The 20,737-nt window shown below is 35.5% G+C and overlaps 1 protein-coding gene across 1 annotated transcript; it reads right to left on the reverse strand.

The window, feature by feature from the left end:
- Positions 1–14,379: 14,379 nt before the first annotated feature.
- Positions 14,380–20,399, reverse strand: LOC133522308 (ecdysone oxidase-like). Its single transcript, XM_061857603.1, has 3 exons — positions 20,284–20,399; positions 16,440–16,573; positions 14,380–15,971 (listed from the first exon to the last, which is right to left on the reverse strand). The coding sequence occupies exons 1-3, from the start codon at positions 20,393–20,395 to the stop codon at positions 14,463–14,465; spliced, it is 1,755 nt and encodes a 584-aa protein (XP_061713587.1). The 5' UTR covers positions 20,396–20,399; the 3' UTR covers positions 14,380–14,462.
- Between the last annotated feature and the right edge of the window lie 338 nt (positions 20,400–20,737).

Raw genomic sequence — 20,737 nt, forward strand, 5'->3', positions numbered from 1 at the left:
ATGTTTACTGGAAAAAAGGTATCATACTTATGAAATTATTTTTTCCCAAACTTGCAATTTTGCACCTAAGCATACAAACATTCATATATATAATATTAAACACTAAAATTCATATTCCATTTCATAAATCCCCACCATTTAATCCTTCACTTTATACGATAAGCCCGCGCTTCAAACCCAACAAGCAAAAAAGTCTCAGATTGCGCACTTTATAAGAGTGGTGAGCTTATAGCGCTCTTATTATTGTTTTGGAATAACAATCGCTCTTATATGAGTCTTAGACAAGCTAGGACAGACTTTAGTAAGGTCAGTCTTATTACCTAGTCTTATATATGTATATAAGAGCATTTTATAATACTATTATAAGCCTCTTGGTCCTACAACAACATTTACAAAGTCTCATTGATCTTGAGAGTACCTGGTCTTATATCCCCATTCTCTAAGTTCATTTGATTTTATATTAGACTTTCTAAATGCCATTGTAAGAATGCAAGACTAATATCAGCATAGCATAATACTATTATAAGCCTCTTGCTCCTACAATAACATTAACGAAGTCTCATTGATCTTGAGAGTACCTGGTCTTATATCCCCATTCTCTAAGTTCATTTGATTTTATATTAGACTTTCTAAATGCTATTGTAAGAATGTAAGGCTAATATCAGCATAGCATAAGGACACTGTAAGTACGTAATTTTTTGATCTTATTTAAAGCTATAATAAGATCAACAGCGGCACTTTAGTAAGATATTGGAGTGATATAGGATCAGGATACTAAATCACACAAGACAAGTTCAATATAAGATGGTTTGATCTTAAATCGATTTTGGGAATCCATAAATTTAACCATTTCGCATCAACAACCTTGTCACTTAAATAAAAATTTAAGACATTTAGTTTATTAGTATGTGTCTAGTAATCAAGTAAGGATAAACAAATATATTAAGGGTTTTACTAAGTAAAGCAAGAAACCCTAATTAATTCAACATGGCCATATCATTTGTATTCAGAATGCCAAAGTTAGTGTAAATAATCTTAAAATACTCTAATAGTGCGCTTGAAAAATACACCTACAGCAATGGCTCACTATCAATACAAATAAATAAATAAAATAATTATAAGAGGATATAAATACCCATATTTGATCAGGCGCATGAAGTTTGAAGCGTAAAACAGGGTTTACTTTACAGTAAATAATATTTTCCCACGTGAATACTTACCGTAAAACATGAACACACACGATGATAACGAGCACGTTATTATATTTAAACATAATTCATAAACAGTTTGATAAATATTTACCCTTTTTTTTGTCACGCTGCAGTTAATTTTATTCGTACCCTTATACTTTACAAATAGAATGTTTCAACTCTGTATGATCTTCCAAAAAATCAAAATAAGTTTATTTAGGCTTACAAGATACTTATGTAAAAGCGATATTAGCCTGAGGTAGCTTAAATTAGTTTTGGGGAGATTACTGTAAACGCAAACAGCATTCAATTAGACTGATATTAGAACGATATTAAAATAAATACGCTTATAATTTGTGCCCAAATCCGGGCTTATACGATGATATACAATCAATATAAGAGCGAAAAAATTGTAGTCTTGAGACTGTTGTAAGCGTGTTTTTGCTAGTTGGGAACAAACCCTGCTTCCCATTGTAAGGCAGGATTACGAGCACCTGATGTAGAATTCTGTGTCCTTATCTCTTTATTGATCTCTTTTAAGTGTTATGATGATGATTTTTAAAACTATGACGAAGGTATTGTAAAAAAAATATGTAAAAAATATAAGGAAAGAAGAGAAAGGTTCTAGAAACAACCCAATTGGGTGATCCGCAAAAATGGTGTCTAGACAGATGCACCTCATTCTACACAGAGTAATTTTTAACCGACTCCAATAAAAGTACGACCGCGTTTGATTTTAAATTTGTTTCCTCAGCATTCAGTCATTTTATTATGTCGAACCGTCCTCCGAAAGGTGCATAAATAAATAGGTCATTTCGTTTTTTTTTTTTATATATATAGCAACAACCCCGAAACCGCGATATATAAAATCGGCTGTTTCAAATGTCAGTGTTTTCTATGCATGGTTTGACATACTAAAATCATAGTTTTGCAAGGGACGTGATTAGTCCAAATGGCATTCAAAGGGAATTCCCTTAAAAACCTAACATCAAACATATTAATCATTGATAGCCATACCTACTGACATTGTTTTTATTTGATATTATTTGACATTGTTAATAATTAATTCAATAATTAATTAAGTCAATTAGTAATTATGGTTTTCAAATAGTGTATTACTTGACATTCGTATAATATGATAGTTATTTGGGAGTTTTCAGAAAATAGTGTACCCAATCAGCATATGTTGTTGAAAAAAGTTAATCGCTGTCAGTTTCGTAACGACAATTAAGCATGAAATATTTATGGGTTTTTTTTTTTTCCTTTTTTACATTCGAATATCGCCTATAGTTTATGAAATTAACACGAAAACCAATTTTTTTTATTGAAACTTAATGCTTTTCTTAACAACTCACGCTAATTGGATATACTATTTTCTGAAAACTCTCATTTACCTACCTGACGATTAGTCTAGAATAATTTATATTTTAACTAAATATTATGACATAAATCAATCTAAATCACTGCAAGTGAAAGCCCGTAACTTATTTATTTAGTACTGATTTCAAAATGAAGAGGTAAGCTCGCAAGTTTATGACGGCCAAAGTAAGGTAAAGTAAGGCTTGGCCGGCCGCCAGCGCCCTGTTTCTGCGGACTTGTCCTGCTGATTGATGTAATGTATTAATTCCCAGTTTGCTCCACTTTTCAAAGACATTGCTAAAGTAACAACAACATAGGCAGATATATATAGTTAGTTGTAGATATTGTTCAGATTGTGTTTTATTTTACTCTCAATTTAAGGTAATAACTATAAAATTAAAATTAAAAAACCCCACGCAGCCCAAAAAATCAATTTTATGCCATAATGCCTTACATCATTATGGAAAAGAGCTGATACTCTTCAAAATGCTAGGTCAGTTTTCATCAAACATAGCTAAGAACCACCGCAAGGAAACTCGCTTTCACGTAAAAAAACACATCCAAATCGGTCCGTCCATTGAAGAGCTACGATGCCACGTATGTCTATCACACATACAGACAGACAATACTGAAGGTTTTTGTGTCCCCAGAAGAAAGTTTTTGATTTTTATATTTGTAAATTATGTATTTTTGTACACTATATATCAATATCTAAGCAATTTTAATGCCGCACTAACGATACCTTGTAACCAAAGTAAAAAATATTTTAAGTATCAAATTTATATATTTTTATAAGTAGTAAAGTTGTCATTATAAGGGCAGGGACGGTAACAGAGTTGTATATTTACATGGTACAGGCTTAAAATTTTAAAAATAAAAAAGCCAAAAGTCAAATATTGACGCCTGTTCTGTTCATATCGTGTTTTAGTGACTTGTCTTAGTTAAAATACATTACGTATATTAAAATTTTAAGATTCTTTGGAATTGCAAAAACCTGCAGTAAAAAGTAGAATGACCCAAAAACATCATATTCAGCCAAAACTTGCAACTTATATAAAGACATTATAATCGTCTTTGTGATCGTTACAAAATAAAATAACACTTGGCACACGACAGTGGAATACAAAAAGGGAAACTTGGCTGATTCACTCACAGCATCGCAAAACCAATTTCACTATGAATAGGGCTACCAACGTCAATAATTTCAATGTATATTTTGTCATGATTAATAGGCAACTGTAAATAATTACTATAATGTGTATATAGACCTATTTAGTAATAATTGCCTTTTATTTTGCCCGGTGTTCCTTATTGTAATTTCCTCGGTTGTAGATTTTATAGTTACAGTTTTATTGATGATTGATGAAATCTTAAATTCTTGCAAGTGACAACCACATTCCATTATTGAAGTTGAAAGTCTTGAAACTGTTACTTATCATATTTCCAGAAATAAAGTAAAGATACTGACGTTCTAAACCTGTGTTAAAGCCTTAAGGGCGTCCAAATCATTTTCTTTGTCTTGTTTCTGACCACTCTATCACGCACCTATTTTTGTCTTTTAACAAAGAAAAAAAAACATTTAATAAAAAAACTGAAATTGCATTAACGTTTAATGCTTTAAACAGTTTCATTTGAGTCTATCGAACAAAACAGTAAATTATACTGTTCCGAAATGACAGTAAGTTTTACTGTTTTAAGTAGCTATAATTTTTAAGAAAAAAAACCTAGGGAGTCAATGAGGGAGAACGGGTGAAAGAAAGATGATTGTTGATTTTGGGTTTCATACAATGAAATTAAAAAGACAGCTACCTACGCCTAATTATGTTGTTAGAAAAGAAGGTAAAATGTTTTTTTGTCACTTGACACATTTTTGATTTGCCCTATGGTTGACTGTAAGATACCCGCAATAGGGTATTCGACTGTATTTAAAATCAATTATTTCACACCATGCATGAAATAAAGCACCAGATAATTATTAGAAAAACATAGATAGCAGTTATTTTTAAACCCAAGTACTATATAATAAATAGGATAGAAATATAAAAAAGTAGGTGAGTTGACCGTGACGTCATTATGTAATGTTTCATATGAATTTGTTCATATGCTTGATTTGTTGATGGAAATGCTAAGATCACTATATACATGCCTTTAACATTGAGGACTAACTCGATTCCTCATGAACCCCATCGTCGGAACTCAAACTTGACAAAAAATTGTCTTGAAAATCTAATTTGCTTTACAAACACAGCGAAGAGGACAAATCGCCAAATGTGAACTATGTGTTTTCCGCAGAGTTATTTTATTATATCATAAAGTATTAATTGTCCATTAGCATTTCTATGATGATATGATATGATATCAATAAATAAAAATAAATGTTAATTTTTAGTGATGATATCCAAGCTTCAATTAATCGCTATTCCGTTCCGCTGTGTAGAGATATAGAACATGATTAAAATCGACAAGTCCACATCCCTAAAACATGCTATAAACATATACATGCACATTTATATGCAAACATACACAGCTTGCCCACCACCTAAATGGCTAAGCTTGAGTATTAAATTTTGTACTGAGAACAGACAACGGGGGGCCTCGGTTGATCGCCTAAGAACTTTCAACAGTGTCAAACCGAGAGTTGTGACGTCATCACAATCTTCAACGCCGTTTCGACTTCGGTCACGTGACGTGTGTCAAAAGATTTTTTTTTTTAGTTTATTTAGAAACCACAAAAAAAAAAGATATTTTAAATTTAATATTTACACAAATATGTTCATTAGAGGTCCACTAACAGTAGTTTAACATGTTCTTGTTATCCATAAGAATATATTGGGATACAATTCTGCCCTAAGATTTGTAGATGGAAACAGCCTTATTGGCCCAAGTATACTCGTAAGTATACTCGTTGACATATTGTATAATATGCCCGTCTACCTTAACCCTAATATATTTTGTGCTATTAGTCATCACCTAAGTCTTTGCACAATTCATTTGAAGTCCAACTTGAAGGCTTGCGTTGCACAGATCTTGGAGCATTTGCTGAAGTTCTGTGGCAGAGGAGGCAAAAAGAGCAATAAACAACGAAATATCAAGTTATTCTTTAATAAATAAAAAAAACATTACAAAAAGTTAATCCAAACGTTGATGACCCTAACAACGAGAAATGTTTGTGGATGCACGCTACGTCTTCTGTATACGTATACCTTTTGACATATTGCTGACACATGTCAGCACGTTTTGCTATAAGGCGCAATATTGCCTGATGTATTCATTTGACTAAAAGCTCACTATGTTGACTGCTTTTACTTCACACAAAAAGCTACAGGCTGGTATAAGAGTGTTAAAACAGGTAAACTACTTCTGAAATTATAAAATGCAATGCAATGAATTATTCATCAGATGAATTATTCATCTGTTTTATTTCAGAGAATAATAATCAAATCCTTTTGTTTCACTAAAATATTTTCAGCCTTAATTTTATTTAATTGAATGTACCTATACCTACTACTTCTACTTTTCTAGTTTTGCTTTTGAATGAATGAATATTTTTATTTCGTGTAACCATGGACACATATTTTTATTAATAACTTACAAACTAAGGGTTTAGTTAGGTACAGAGAAATTAACTTTAAAACAAAACAACACTGATGGGAGAATGCAATCCCTCGCAGTGCGACAAGTAGGGACAGTCAACCCTGTCCGCTATCATTCGTATAAGATGCTGTTGGGACTATCACGCACCCGGTGCATCAGAGATGCTGCGCTGCATGCGCATGCTGGCTGCTGCAGCGCATGGAGTATAGAAACAGTTCACGCGCGCAGAAACGAGGCAGCCTCATCAATACTCGGAACGCATTATTGTACTGGACCCTAAGAGGCCTATATGCCCATTGCGTAGACTGCGTCTACAAATTGCAGGGTTTTACTTAGCTAGAATAATCTGCCTTAATCATGTCAGCAGCCTTCTCGGCGACCATAATGACGGGTCCCATAATGTTTGAACGGGGAATGCTAGGCATAGCAGAGCTGTCAGCCACGCGCAGTTGTTTAACGCCATACACACGCAGTCTGGAATCCACCACATGGCCCATGCCGCATGAGCTGCTATAATGCCCAATCGACCATCTTGTGTTTAGTGCCTGACAACGCCAGTATCCCCTAGACCCATATTTCAACCCTGAACATTTTGGTAGCCTGAGATCAATCTCTTCGCCACCAATACTCTTATAATATCTTGACAACCTGATTCTATCCAACTCTTTATAAGCGTCTACCATCGTTTCTAAGTCTTCTTTCTCTGAGTAAGTTCTTAGAGAAATTAAAGGATCGTCTTGAGGATTTGTACTTTTCAGCTTAATACGGCCACTAGATTTGGGATTCAGCAGAACTTGAATACAAAATAATACCTCTCTTCCTTTACCAGCTTCGTAAAGTGCTTGGCATGTGCCATCACTAAGGCCAAAATTAAAAGAGCACAATGATAACGCAGCATCCGAATCATTAGGAATGATGTAACATATAGACTCAGTATCTGGATAATTTTGAGATTTGTTAAGTGTTATATAACCTATTAAAGTAGGAAAGGGATATTTTCCATAATTTGTTGGTTTTAGTGGTTCACTAGACTTTTTCATTTTGTATGCAACTAAAACTGGTGGTTGTTCTTTCAAATTTCGTCCAACTGGTAGATTAGAAAGTACTTTTATGTCTAAATTTATCAAGTGTTCTTTGGGACCGATGCCAGAGAGCAGTAGTAGTTTGGGTGAGTTAAATGCCCCAGCAGTTATTATCACTTCCGTATCTGCGAATATCTTGATTAATTTTCTGTCTTTAGTCAAAGCTTCTACTCCTATAGCATTTTTATATTCATCAAATAGGATTCTGGTAACCAGTGTATTCTTAAGCACGTGCAAATTTTGCCGATGTTTAACAGGCTTAAGGAAACTATAAGCTGTACTCTGTCGAATTCCTTTGTAAATAGCAAAAGTAGCTTCACCAAATCCTAGAGTTTCATAGCTATTGAAATCAATTCGTATTGTATGTCCCAGTTGGTGAAACATATCAGCATATTCTTTAGTTTTAGGATCTTTTGATCTGGTGATATGTAGATAGCCTGCAGTTCCATGAAATTTTCCGTATTTAGACGCAAGAATTCCGGTATCGCTTAAATGTTCACTCTTCATGAAGTACGGTAGTACATTTTCGTAGTTCCAGGACGGATCTCTGAGTTTTTCTGCCCAAGAGTTGTAATCGTGAGGATGTCCTCTAGCATAGTACATGAAATTGTTGCCACTGGACCCACCCAACATTTTGCCTTGTGTCAGTGACAACCTCCGTTCTGGTACAGTTCCGTAGATGTATAGTTCTGAATCGTTTTGGTATATTTTTCTGTCGTATTGGTCTGTATAGTTCCAGTCACTTGGCGTTCTTGGGAGGTAATTTACTAATCCTGGAAGCTGTAAAAATATTTCAATTATTCTTTCATCACACTTGCTCGTAAACCGGGTTATTGTATGTCAGCATACAGATATGGTATGAGCTATATTATGCCCACAGGTGGTAATAGACTTTTTTAATTTCATTATGCCCATTCGCATATTTTTTTATTATGTCACTAATTCATACGAACCTAGTAGATATAAATGAGTTTTACTTTTAAATATTGACGTTTACAATTTAATATTTTTGTTTATGTTTCAAAATACCTATTTAATTTGATTAATTTAATAGCTGCTCAAAATATTTATTCACAATTTTCAATCGTGGCTGAATTCCGGATGGAACTGTGCCTTCGATGCCTATGTTAACGACACCAATCATGAAAAGGAAAAGAAGAGAAAATTCATCATTCATAACAAAAAAAGAAAATTCATATTCATTTAAAGAAAATTTTGAGTATTTTTGATATTTCGCCGACACCTGTAAAATTTCTACCGCTTCTTGCGTTAAAAGTTGAATGTTTTATTCGTCCTTTGTGTTTTATATGTATTTAATGAAACCTACTGCAATTGGTTTCAATATTATTAACAAATTAAAACTGTGTTTTTTTGCTCCAGTAATGGGATGTATGGCGCCTTTAATTTTCAAACTCACAAACATCAATGAAAAATAAAAACTTAAGCAGCTCTATTACTCTTGTTTATGGCAAAATGTTGCCAGCATTTGAAAACTGACGGTAAATACTTGTTTTACAGGATTTTTTTATACCATCCCATTACTGGTGCCATTCCCATCATAGGGGTGTTTAACCTGTCAAAAAATGACAATATGCCGAACGAATGTTTGAAATGCCATCGTATTTAAGAATTATTTCGCTTGAAATTTAGTTTTTCACTCACAAGTGTGAGGAAAAATATTGTGTGTGCCACGGGCGGTACACGAATTACGATCTCGTGTTAATTGTTGCTTTCAATTCAATTCAATTATCACAGGTATAAATAAATAAATAAAATAAATAAATATTATAGGACATTATTACACAAATTGACTAAGTCGCACAGTAAGCTCAATAAGGCATATAAATAGGTGGTACTTTAGTATTCTAAGGAACAGCTATGATGTGCCTTTTAGCGTACGAAATAATTTCTTATTATCTAACTATATACATATGTACAATCAACAATACATACAATATATACAATCTTTTTAAACATTATTTACATGGCTAATGAGCTAATGAGATTGGCATATGCAAAAATAATTTAATAAGTGAATTCATATAAAAAATGTCAAAGGTTCATGTTATGCTATTGGGACCGTGCGAAGTGCATGGTGGGGGTAAGTAAAGCGATCCCAGCGCATAAGGTGGTAAAAATTTGAACTAACTGCGGATAGCGTCTTTAACATTTCGTACAATTATATGGCTCGAAATGAAACTTTGATTTACGATTACTCCTGAAATATTCATTTAAATTGTATGGTGTAAGGGACCATTGTAATCTGTATGAAATGCTGAATATAACTAACGTATTTATTTTGATAATTGTTAATAATGTATTCATGTAAATAGCTTTGCAAATGCCACATATTACGTGATCTTTTTCTAGAAGTTAAGAATGGATATAGTAAGTTATCCTTAAAAGATAGACATTTAACATCGCGGACTTTTTTGTAGACCTATGAATGAGAAACAACCCCACCATACATTGTGTTGTTATAGCTCAAACGGATTAGGCAGCGTTTTCGATTAAAGCTCCTAGCCAGCGTGATTTTTTCCGAAAACATCGTTATATTTCAAACAATTTACACAAAACCTTAACAAATTATATACTTAAGCCTTCCTCAAGAATCACTCTATTGATAGATGAAAGTCGTTTGAAAATCCGTTCAGTAGTTTTTAGTTTTGGAGTAGTTTTATAAGATGTAGTGAATTGATGTTTTCCCCTAGACTTGCGGACACTAGGTTGCGTGACAGTCGTGCACGCTCCCAATACTAGGAAATAATCATGCTAAAAATTACAATTACAATTCATTGCATTTGGCATATGTCAATATCATTAAAATAATCAGTTACACTGTAATGAAAATAAATAGAGACGCCTCCTGTCCACACTGTGGTAAGGAGGAAACTAGCTTCCATCTACTAGCAGAATGTATCATGTACGCGGCACTGCGATATAATACATTCGGTAGAGACTCACTAATAGAAAACGAACTAAAGGACGTCGAACTTAAAGATGTCCTTCTGTTCTGCAGGAAAACAAGAAGATTTGAGGAGATTGGTATGGGAATGCCGCCGGGACAGTAACCTGCAGCTCCAACTTCAGGGAATTGGGCTGAATGAACGCAACACGCGATCGACAGCCCGCCTGCTTCCGGCCGGGCGTCCCTACACTACATCTACATCTACACTGTAATAAAACTGAACGAGTATAAAGTTAATAATAAGGACTCTGATTTTTGTATTGCTGCCGTTTGCCATGATTCTTGACGATGATTTTTGTTTAACGCTTTTTTGCATCAAAGTAATCGTAGTCCTTTTACTAATAGCGCTGGCTTTCTTGGGCTTTCCACTCCCTTATATTGTGGATACAATGTAGTAAAATATTACAAAATTTAAAGGAATTGGAATAGTATATAAAACAACAATTTATGCTTCTTTACCATGGACTCATAAGGTGGGTCACCACCAGCCTCGATGAGCAGGACGTTGAACCGACTAGACTCGGATAATCGGTTAGCAAGCACGCAACCTGCAGTCCCTCCTCCAACGATTATAAAAGTAAAGCGATCGCCGTCTGTGAATATTAATAATAGGTAAGGATGATACTCAATAAGCAAATAAAAATGGGTCAAGTTTTTTTAATTTCGAAGATAGAATTGGTTACAATTTAATTTAAGATAACAGCTCTGTATGTACCATGGAATGCAATAAATGAAATGTATGTACAATATCAGCGCAATTTTACTGTATGACCTACCTTCTTCTTCATACTTACCTTCTGCTGAGTACCGAAAACGTATAGTATTTCGTAACTCAACGGAATATTGACACATTTTGATTTCGTATTAATTCCGATCAGAAACAGAATGTCTTAAAACTAACTAAAATGTAACCAAATCTAACAAGAATCGGCCTTTATACACGATGTAACACTCCCCGTGTTACCGTGTCTCCCGAAAGATTTTTACCACACACAAGGCCAAAATAAGGAAAAACTGTTATATGAATTTAATGGTAAAACTGGCACTGAAAATCAAATTTTTACGATGTTTTTTTTTTGTAAGAACCTAGTTTTTGCATAGGTTACTTGTCACTTTTTGACATCTATCACTACGCCCCATAATGGCATCATCGCCATTAAAAAGGCGTTTGGCACTAAGAGGATGTTTCTTTTTTAATTGGCATTAACTGTGAAACTAGGCAAAATCCAGAAAAGTGTATATGACATTTTAGTATCTAAATGTGATCTGTACCCCTAGTGTAAATAAATTCGATTTCGAAACGTGACGTACGCGTTTGCGTTTAGTCTCATTTTGTATTGGATTTAGAAAGAGCGCGCCAAGCGGGACGTTTTGGAAACTCAAAATCCTATACAAAATGAGACTTAACGCAAACGCGTTCGTCACGTTATGATGTCGATCAAATTTACACTAGGGGTACAGGAATACACTGTTAAAATCTTTCGGTTTCCTCATGTTACACCGTGTATAAGGGGATAGCAAGCAATTACCTGATACGATCGCTGAATCGGGAAAGTGTACAGCGGTAAGTCGTAACCCGAGAAGTGCATAGAAGGCCGCTTGAATCCTTCTTATTCTCGTCCAAGCTAATGCAACGTCCATGATTTAACTGAAGAGAAATGAAAATAGGTACCACGTAAGGCAATCTAATTGAATTTATAAACGTGAATTTATAAAAATTAAAAAATGTATAATACTTGGATCACAAGGGCACGAATACAGCGTGGAAATACAACAATACTTACCAACCACCTTACTTACCAAGTGGTAAAGAACGATTAACTTAAAACCATCTCAAAAAGTGATTTCTGTAGTTTTACCATGTCCTTTACTTGTTATGTGCTTGCTGACACATGGTTAACTCAGTTACTCATATTTTAAAGTCGTATAGAAGCAAAGTCAGCCAGATCCACAGGTATAATATAGTACATTTATTTAATACTAATTATAGAAAATATGTCCTGCGTATACTTACTCTTTAGAATATCTAAAGTTTAGATATAAAATTACCTTCGAATTTGTATCCAATTCAAGTACCAAGTACTCGTACCACGTACGGGTGAATGCGAAACATTTTCACGCACAGATCTTTTATAAATAATGATAACTAACGTTATTTTGTTTTTGTTACGGTAGACAGGCAAAATATTTTTATATTCTGAAATACGGCTTTTATAATATTACGCTACTCATAATTATAATTGTTTTGAAAACAAACAAATAACAAACAGTTGAAAAGGGCTGTTTTGACAAAAAAACAGCGTAGAATAAAAACGTTTTTAAACGATGACGACTTGTTCAAAACAAATGTCTACTTACCTACCTAATAAGGACCGTGCGTACGGTGACAGCAGCGGCTCCGCTGAGCTGGCGTAGGTTTGGAAGCGGGAGATGTACGCTGCGCTGGCGAACTACCTACATATTTGTCCCTCTTGCCGTGGAAACCGCTGGCTGTTGGTGTACTGAGGGAGGATTTATATGGGAGGTGGGCAGACGCATGCGGGAGATAGGTCATTTTTAGGGTTCCGTACCAAAAAGGTACGAAAGGAACCCTTATGGTGCGACTCTGTCCGTCCTTTCGTCTGTCACAACGCTAAATATTTCGAGAACCACTTAAGCTATCGATTTGAAATTTGGAATAGTTAAGAACAACGCTAACCCAGACACATTGAAAGTATAATTTATTTATTTTATTTTTATTAACTATGGAAAATGCGCAATATGAATAAGGGGCAAAACTTCAAAGTATAGTGAGTAGGTCAAGTGGGCTCTTATTTGAAAGAACTCAAATTGTACCTTCCAAAACATTTTTTTTTCGTAGTGAAAAAAATTGATTAATGGAGGAAAATGTGAAATAAAATACCATTCCCCTCTTATTTCCGAAGTTTACCGATGAAAAATTATGATTTTGTTTACATAATATTAACATTACTATAAATTTTACAGGAAAAATATAATCAGACCTCTATCTTGGTAACTTTTTTATAAATTAACAAAAAAACATTTCCGAATTCAGTTTGCAATTTAACAAACTTTACGGGTGTTTATTACACTTGAAATTTCTATGAGATTACATTAAAGACACCTTTTTAGGGTTCCGTAGCCAAATGGCAAAAAACGGAACCCTTATAGATTCGTCATGTCCGTCTGTCTGTCCGATTCTGTCACAGCCACTTTTTTCCGAAACTATAAAAGCTATACTGTTCAAACTTGGTAAGTAGATGTATTCTATGAACCGCATTATGATGTTTACACAAAAATAGAAAAAAAAACAATAAATTTTGGGGGTTCCCCATACTTAGAACTGAAACTCAAAAAATCTTTTTTCATCAAACCCATACGTGTCCCCACATAGATCTATGGATAGGTCTTTAAAAATGATATTGAGGTTTCTTATATCATTTTTTTCTAAACTGAATAGTTTGCGCGAGAGACACTTCCAAAGTGGTAAAAAGTGTGTCCCCCCCCCCCCCGTAACTTCTAAAATAACAGAATGAAAAATCTAAAAAAAATATATGATATACATTGCCATGCAAACTTCCACCGAAAATTGGTTCGAACGAGATTTAGTAAGTAGTTTTTTTTTTAATACGTCATAAAAATTTAAAAAAAAAAAATTTTTTCATCAAACCCATACGTGTGGGGTAATTAAGGATAGGTCTTCAAAAATGATATTTAGGTTTCTAATATCATTTTTTTCTAAACTGAATAGTTTGCGCGAGAGACACTTCCAAAGTGAAAAAAAGTGTCCCCCCCCCCCTGTAACTTCTAAAATAAGGGAATGAAAAATCTAAAAAAAATATATGATATACATTACCATGCAAACTTCCAACGAAAATTGGTTTGAACCAGATCTAGTAAGTAGTTTTTTTAATACGTCATAAATGGTACGGAACCCTTCATGGGCGAGTCCGACTCGCACTTGGCCGCTTTTTTTAAATAAAAGAACAATTTTAGAAATCGGTTCACATGATAGTAACAGTAAGCTCAATAAGGCTTGTGTTGAGGATCACACAAATAAATGCCCTTACCAGGATTTGAACCCGGGACCATCAGCTTCGTAGGCAGGGTCACTGCCCACTAGGCCAAACCGGTCGTCAACCGGGGTCGTCGGTCGGGAGTTACAAGTATAAAATACTTTTTTTTTTATAAATTTAATTGGGAAAACAAAAGTGCAAATAAATATACATACATTATACAAAACAAAATTCGTGCTTAGAACGCATACTTTTATATACAATTATCTTCTTTGATCATGTCCGCTGCTTTTTCGGCAATCATGATGACAGGAGCGTTAATATTACCACTGGGGACGCTGTGCATGGTGGAGCTATCAGCGACACGCAGGCGTTTCACGCCGTACACTCTCAGTCTTGGGTCCACCACCCGCCCTCGCCCCATCCCGCATGCACCGGAGAAATGATACATCGTTATCCTGGTGCTCAACACATGGCATCGCCAGTACTCCCTTGTCCCAAATACCATCCCTTTACACCGCGGTAACCTATGATCAATAATTTCGCCAGCAACCGCCATAAAATACTTTGAACTTCTAATCTCGTCCAACTTTTCAAAAGCTTTCACCGTTTTTTCCAAATCTTCTTCTTCTGAGTACGTTCTTAAGAAGATCATGGGCTGATCTTTAGGATCTGTGCTCCCAAGCTCAATTTTACCACGTGATCTAGGATTTAATAGATTTTGTACACAAAACAATACCTCCCTGCCTTTACCGGCTTCATAAATAGATTGACAAGTGTTATAATCTAGTGCAAAATTAAAAGAACATAAGGTCATTGCTGCAGATGAATCGTTTGGAATGTGAAAACAAATAGATTGGTAGTCTGGATACAGTTGCGATTTATTCAAAGCTACGTATCCTGCCATAGAAATAGCGGGAAATGTACCGTAATTTTGAGGCTGTGGCGGAGCACTTGCCTTCTTAAACTTGTATGCGACCAAAGCAGCCGTATGGTCTTGTAAATTTTGTCCGACTGGCAAGTCAGAGATTACTTTTATACCCAAAGATTCCAAGTGATCCTTAGGACCTATTCCCGATAGCATAAGCAATTTTGGAGAGTTGAATCCACCAGCAGTTACTATTACCTCCTTCTCCGCTATTATTTTTATCACCTTGTCGTCTTCTGTTAAAGCTTCTACACCAATAGCATTTTTAAATTTGTCGAAAAGTATTTTAGTAACTAGTGTATGCTTGAGGACGTGTAGGTTTTGTCGGTTTTTGACAGGCCTGAGGAAACTATAGGCCGTGCTCTGCCGCACTCCTTTAGCAATAGTCAAAGAAGGTTCACCATAACCTAATTGCTCATTACCATTAACATCTATAAGTATTTTGAACCCTAGTTCGTGAAACATATTAAGATATGTAGTAGCTTCTTGATAAGATTGTTTTGTTACATGTAGGTAGCCGCTCGTGCCATGAAATTTTCTATATTTTGAGCTAAGGATACTAGGATCATCCATATGTTCACTTTTTTTGAAGTATTGTAGGACATGTTTGTAGTCCCAGGACGGATCTCCAACGGCATGTGCCCAAGAATTGTAATCATGAGGATTTCCTCTCACATAGTACATATAATTAGCACTGCTCCCCCCACCAAGCATTCTGCCTTGTGTCAATGGCAATACACGGTTGTTTTGGTAAATATCCCGGTTTTTGTCATATTGCTCAGTATAATTCCAGTCTTGAGGTGTTTTTGGAATGTAGCCCATCAGACCCGGAAGCTGGAAAAAATGTTGTTAACATAGCTAAAATGTTAGTCCCCGTTTCAGCTTGGGCAAAAATACTTTTGTATGTAGCCAGGTTTGACAGTACATAAATTGTATTTTTTTTATAAATATAGTTTCTGAAACTGGTGCTATCTTTATGATTTGTGAGGTCTTACAGCTCACAGTGTACTTATAGTAAAAAATTCAAGCCTACTCAGGTATTCCTCGACAACAAGCAATATCATTTGAATCTAGGAACGATATCTAGGAATCGGAAATTTCGATGGGAGAAATATGCGGAGATGATGGCCAACCTTCACTATACTAGTAATGGTAACAAGAGGTGTAAATTTCATCCCTTTCAATAGTGCTGGGTCTGATCAAGCATGGATGGGATAGCAATATGACTTCAGTCTCCAATCAGTATTCTGACTAGTATAGTTGGAGAGGCAGTAGAAGATAGAGAGAAAGATAGAGATATACCTGTGACTCGAGGGGCGGGTCCCCACCAGCCTCAATGAGGAGCACGTTAAAGCGGCTGTCTTCAGATAATCGATTAGCGAGCACGCAGCCCGCGCTTCCACCACCTACTATTATGAAACTGTAACGATCGCCATCTGTAAATAAGTTTTTTGTCAAAAATATCATTTTAGGTACAATCTTTTATAGATGACTGTTCTTTTCTTTCCACAGGCAACTAATACTCATCGAGACAATTCTAAAAACCCCAACTATTTTAGTCTTTTTTTTTATCCCGTAGACTAAATTTACATTTTATGTGTTGGTAGTTTTTTACGTCTTATAAATAGCGATGTGCTACAACCGGTACTAACCGAAAATAAACTATTGGGAGTTACTTATATAGGCATGTAACACCATTTTGAGGCATTTAGAAAGGTTGTATCCTAGTCTATACACAATATTTCTAATATTTAAAAGCGATTGTTTTGTAAGATACAGTCACCTCGAAGCTCATAATGCAATTTTTAAATGTTTGAATGGATTAGTAGTGAGTAGATATTATTTATTGTTTACTTACTATCATGTAGTGAGTAGAATTCATTCATTGTTTATTTTGAATTTAAAATTAATTTAATATTTATCGGTTATTCACAAACCGAAATCAAAGATCAGCACTATTTGTTTTGAGCTGGTCACATTATTTCTACGTTTGACATTTGTTGTCATTTTAGTCTACGGAATAAAAAAAACAGACTAGGTTGTATTGTTTTATCACCGAGTTCCTATGGCCACCTCTTGTCTTGTTATAGTCAGATCAGGCCCCTATTTCACCACGCTGACATTTTTCAGTGACATATGTCGAGTGACAATTGACAAGTGACAGGTGACAAATTCTTAAATTGTTTTGGAGTATTTTTTGATGTATTTTTTATATAGTTCGTGGTTTTAGGGTTCCGTACCTCGAAAGGAAAAAACGGAACCCTTATAGGATCACTTTGTTGTCCGTCCGTCTGTCTGTCTCTCTGTCAAGACCCTTTTTCTCAGGAACGCTGGAGGTATCAAGCTGGAATTTATATCAATTACTGAGGTCTACTGTCCCTTGGAGACGTGAAAAAATCAATCTTCTAAGCCAACGCAATCAAAAGATATAGCCGTTCATGCCGTAAATTTTCGACACTCGCAAGGGAATCAAAACCTACAGGGTACTTTCCGTGAACTTGGAATCTTGAAATTTGGTACGAAGTAACGTCTTATAGGACAGATAAAGGAAAAATTGCGAAAACCGTTACATCATATAATAATATATACCTACGTGTGTACGGAACCCTCGGTGGGCGAGTCTGACTCGCACTTGGCCGGTTTTTTTTAGCATTAGAAAGAAAGTAAGCGATATTGAATAGTCTTTTTATTAAGAATCTGATTGAAAAATAAGTGATGGCAAAAATGTACAATTATAAATCATATACGATCTTTTACATTCTTTTGCTTTTATAAGTAATATAAATTAATTATTAAAAGTGTTTTTCAATAAAAAAACATGTCAAGATTGTTTACCTATTTTCCGATGCTAAAAAAACTATAGTCATCGGCACCATCGATCGGCGCCATCGGCGATATCAACGCCCCGCAGTAATGTAAAGCCTGACCAGTAATATATGATCACGCGCCATAATGCGGAATTTAATTGGAACTAAATTTTTCATACCAAACTGAACTGTCACCCTATACATGACACACAACAGCGCCGGGCTTTAGCTGCAGTTGCCATCCGAGAGTGATCTTTAAACAGCTAGCGGCCGCTTACCTACCACTAGCAATAGCAAAATTATAAAGTTAGCAAAAGGTTTATTTATCGGTATGGCATTATGATTATGAGTCGTTCTACAGTTTTATTTTTACATATTTATATCTAGGTTAAAGAACCTGGTAAATCCTGGTATTCCTGGTAGTCAAGTATGGGTAAAGACCCATTGGGCTGCGTTCTCACTAAACGCTATTAGCAAAAGGTAAAGTATTGACAACCAGGAATATTAATTAGGTGATTTTGTACTTCATGTATTTTTTTTTTGTTATCTTTTCAACTTGACGTCATCTTTGCAAGTAGTACCTATTTATCCAATGTATTCATTAAAATCCACCTGTATTTACAAAGCAAGATAATAATGTTTGACAAGTCAATACGAAGGCAAGGTTATACATATGCCGCCATTACTAAACTGTTCCTGTGTCTTCTCATGAGATTTCCGACATTTTAACATACCGTAAAATGTGTCCGCCTTTGCTCCGCACTGGGTAATTGTACTCTAGCTTTCAACGTGCATTTTAAATGGGCACATACATATAGAGTTAGACCAAGCTAACTTGGCACTTGGCAGCGATTTTGATAGCACAGACTGTGCAAGTGTTATTTTAAACGTCAAAATGTCATAGAAGTTTGAAGTTTAAAATAAAACTTGCACTGTCTGGGCTGTCAAAATTACTGCCAACTTATCTTGGTCTGACTCTATTATATTGTGGTAGGTATGTTGATAGAGCTAGATCAAGCTAAGTTGACAACGATTTTGGTATCTTGGTCTGTTGCTTTAATATTTAAATTTAATGTCGAATTTTGGAGCAAATTTTGGAGAAAAGTAGGCATGTTATACGATAGTAAAATCAAAGACCTAAAATTATACATTTTGATATGAAAAAAGTAAAACAGATTGCCTAGGTAAGTAAATGAAAATGATACAGCGTAACTCTTGAATGTTTGCGGTAAATCGTCATTAAGCCTGCCTTTGAAAATAGGACTCAGTCAAAGCATTGACGTAATATGTAGACAAAGTTTTAGTACATATTAAATCACTTTTATAACCGGATCTATAGCGAATTTATTTTATTACATTTATTTACCGGTATCGGCACAGGTTTTACTGGCCACCACCACAACCGCAACACGTGGTCGAGCGGATATTTTTTAATTGAAAATAAATAGTACATTCACACGTACCACAATACGGCAAAACGTGTTGTAGTTGTGGTATGGTTCTGGTTATCGTGTGGTTGTGTTACATGTGAAACAACCCCAAAAGTTTTGATAGGCTAAAATAAAATTTTAAATTGCAAACATCTTGCCCGGCATATTTGGCGTAAATGACATTGTGAGGAGGGCACTCTTGTCTGCAAATGTGTCGTGCACGTTGGGACCTCCAGGCCTAAGCCGGTCCGATGGCAAAAGACCCTAACGGACTGACACTTATTCCATGGGAGAAGGGTGTCTACTTTGGGATGCCACATGTGTCACCACTTTTGTTGCCTCGCACATTGGTCGGACTGTCCGGACGGCAGCTGAATTAGCAGCACTTCGTAAGCGGGATAAGTACTCGGGGCTGCTGGCTGCTGAAAAGGTATATTTTTGTCCCGTTGGCAGTAGAGACGTCAGGCTGTTGTTGGTGTGCCGAGGCCAAGATTTTCTTGAGCGAATTGGGATAGCGTTTAAGACCCTTCGTTCTGGGTTTTTTCTAATGCAGAAGCTGTCTATCGGCAACGCGGCGTGTGTGACTACCTTTGCATCCGAAAGGGCGCGGGACGAGTTGTTTGAGTAAGTTCTTATTTGTGGCGTTATTTAATTTAGTTATAGGTTTTTTTTTCTAGGACATTCATTTACCTTACCTCTTCTTCTTCAACCTAGCGTTTTCCCGGCCTAGCGCCAGGGTCCGCTCTCCTACTTAATCTTCTCCACTTTGCCCGATCTTCGGCATCCTCAGATGTGAGATTGCTCTCTACCATCATTCACCACATCATTCATCCATCATTCTCCACATTCATTTACCTTACCTACACTTTTAATATTCATATTTTCTCAACGATCCATCTTTTCACTGACCTTGTACTATTGCTTGCTTCGGGTAATATATAGCTGTCATCTGCAATAATGCAAGCACCTGGAAGGCAGCTTGAATGCTTTTCACTCGAGCCACGGATGATGCAGCGTCCATGGGTTCAGCTCTGTAACAATTTTTTTTTATAAGCCTAAGTATAAACTTAGGCAGCAATTGGTTAAACATACAGTCATACAATTGGTGGACTTATCGCTAAAGAGTAATATCTTTCAACGGAAAAAAATAATTTAATCATAAAGGTCAAATTTTTCAAAAACGTTTATGACGCACTCTTTCAACTCACAATCATCTCGCAATTATGAGGTAGTTTGGTTACTGTATCTCTTCACGTCGAATGAACAGTTCCTATGACGGTTAATTATATATACAGTGGCTGACACTTGAAATGTCTACAGACATTTTTTAGAGTTCCGTACCCAAAGGGTAAGACGGGACCCT

The sequence above is a fragment of the Cydia pomonella genome, chromosome 10 (genome assembly GCF_033807575.1).
Source record: "Cydia pomonella isolate Wapato2018A chromosome 10, ilCydPomo1, whole genome shotgun sequence".
NCBI lineage: Eukaryota > Metazoa > Arthropoda > Insecta > Lepidoptera > Tortricidae > Cydia > Cydia pomonella.

Coding starts and splice junctions, on each gene's coding strand:
- LOC133522308 (XM_061857603.1), bottom strand. CDS start 20,395: ATGGACGCTGCATCATCCGTGGCTCGAGTGAAAAGCATTCAAGCTGCC. Junction 16,574..20,283: donor GAAGCAAGCAATAGTACAAG/GTCAGTGAAAAG, acceptor ACTTATTTACAG/ATGGCGATCGTTACAGTTTC. Junction 15,972..16,439: donor ACCCGCCCCTCGAGTCACAG/GTATATCTCTAT, acceptor CATTTTTTCCAG/CTTCCGGGTCTGATGGGCTA.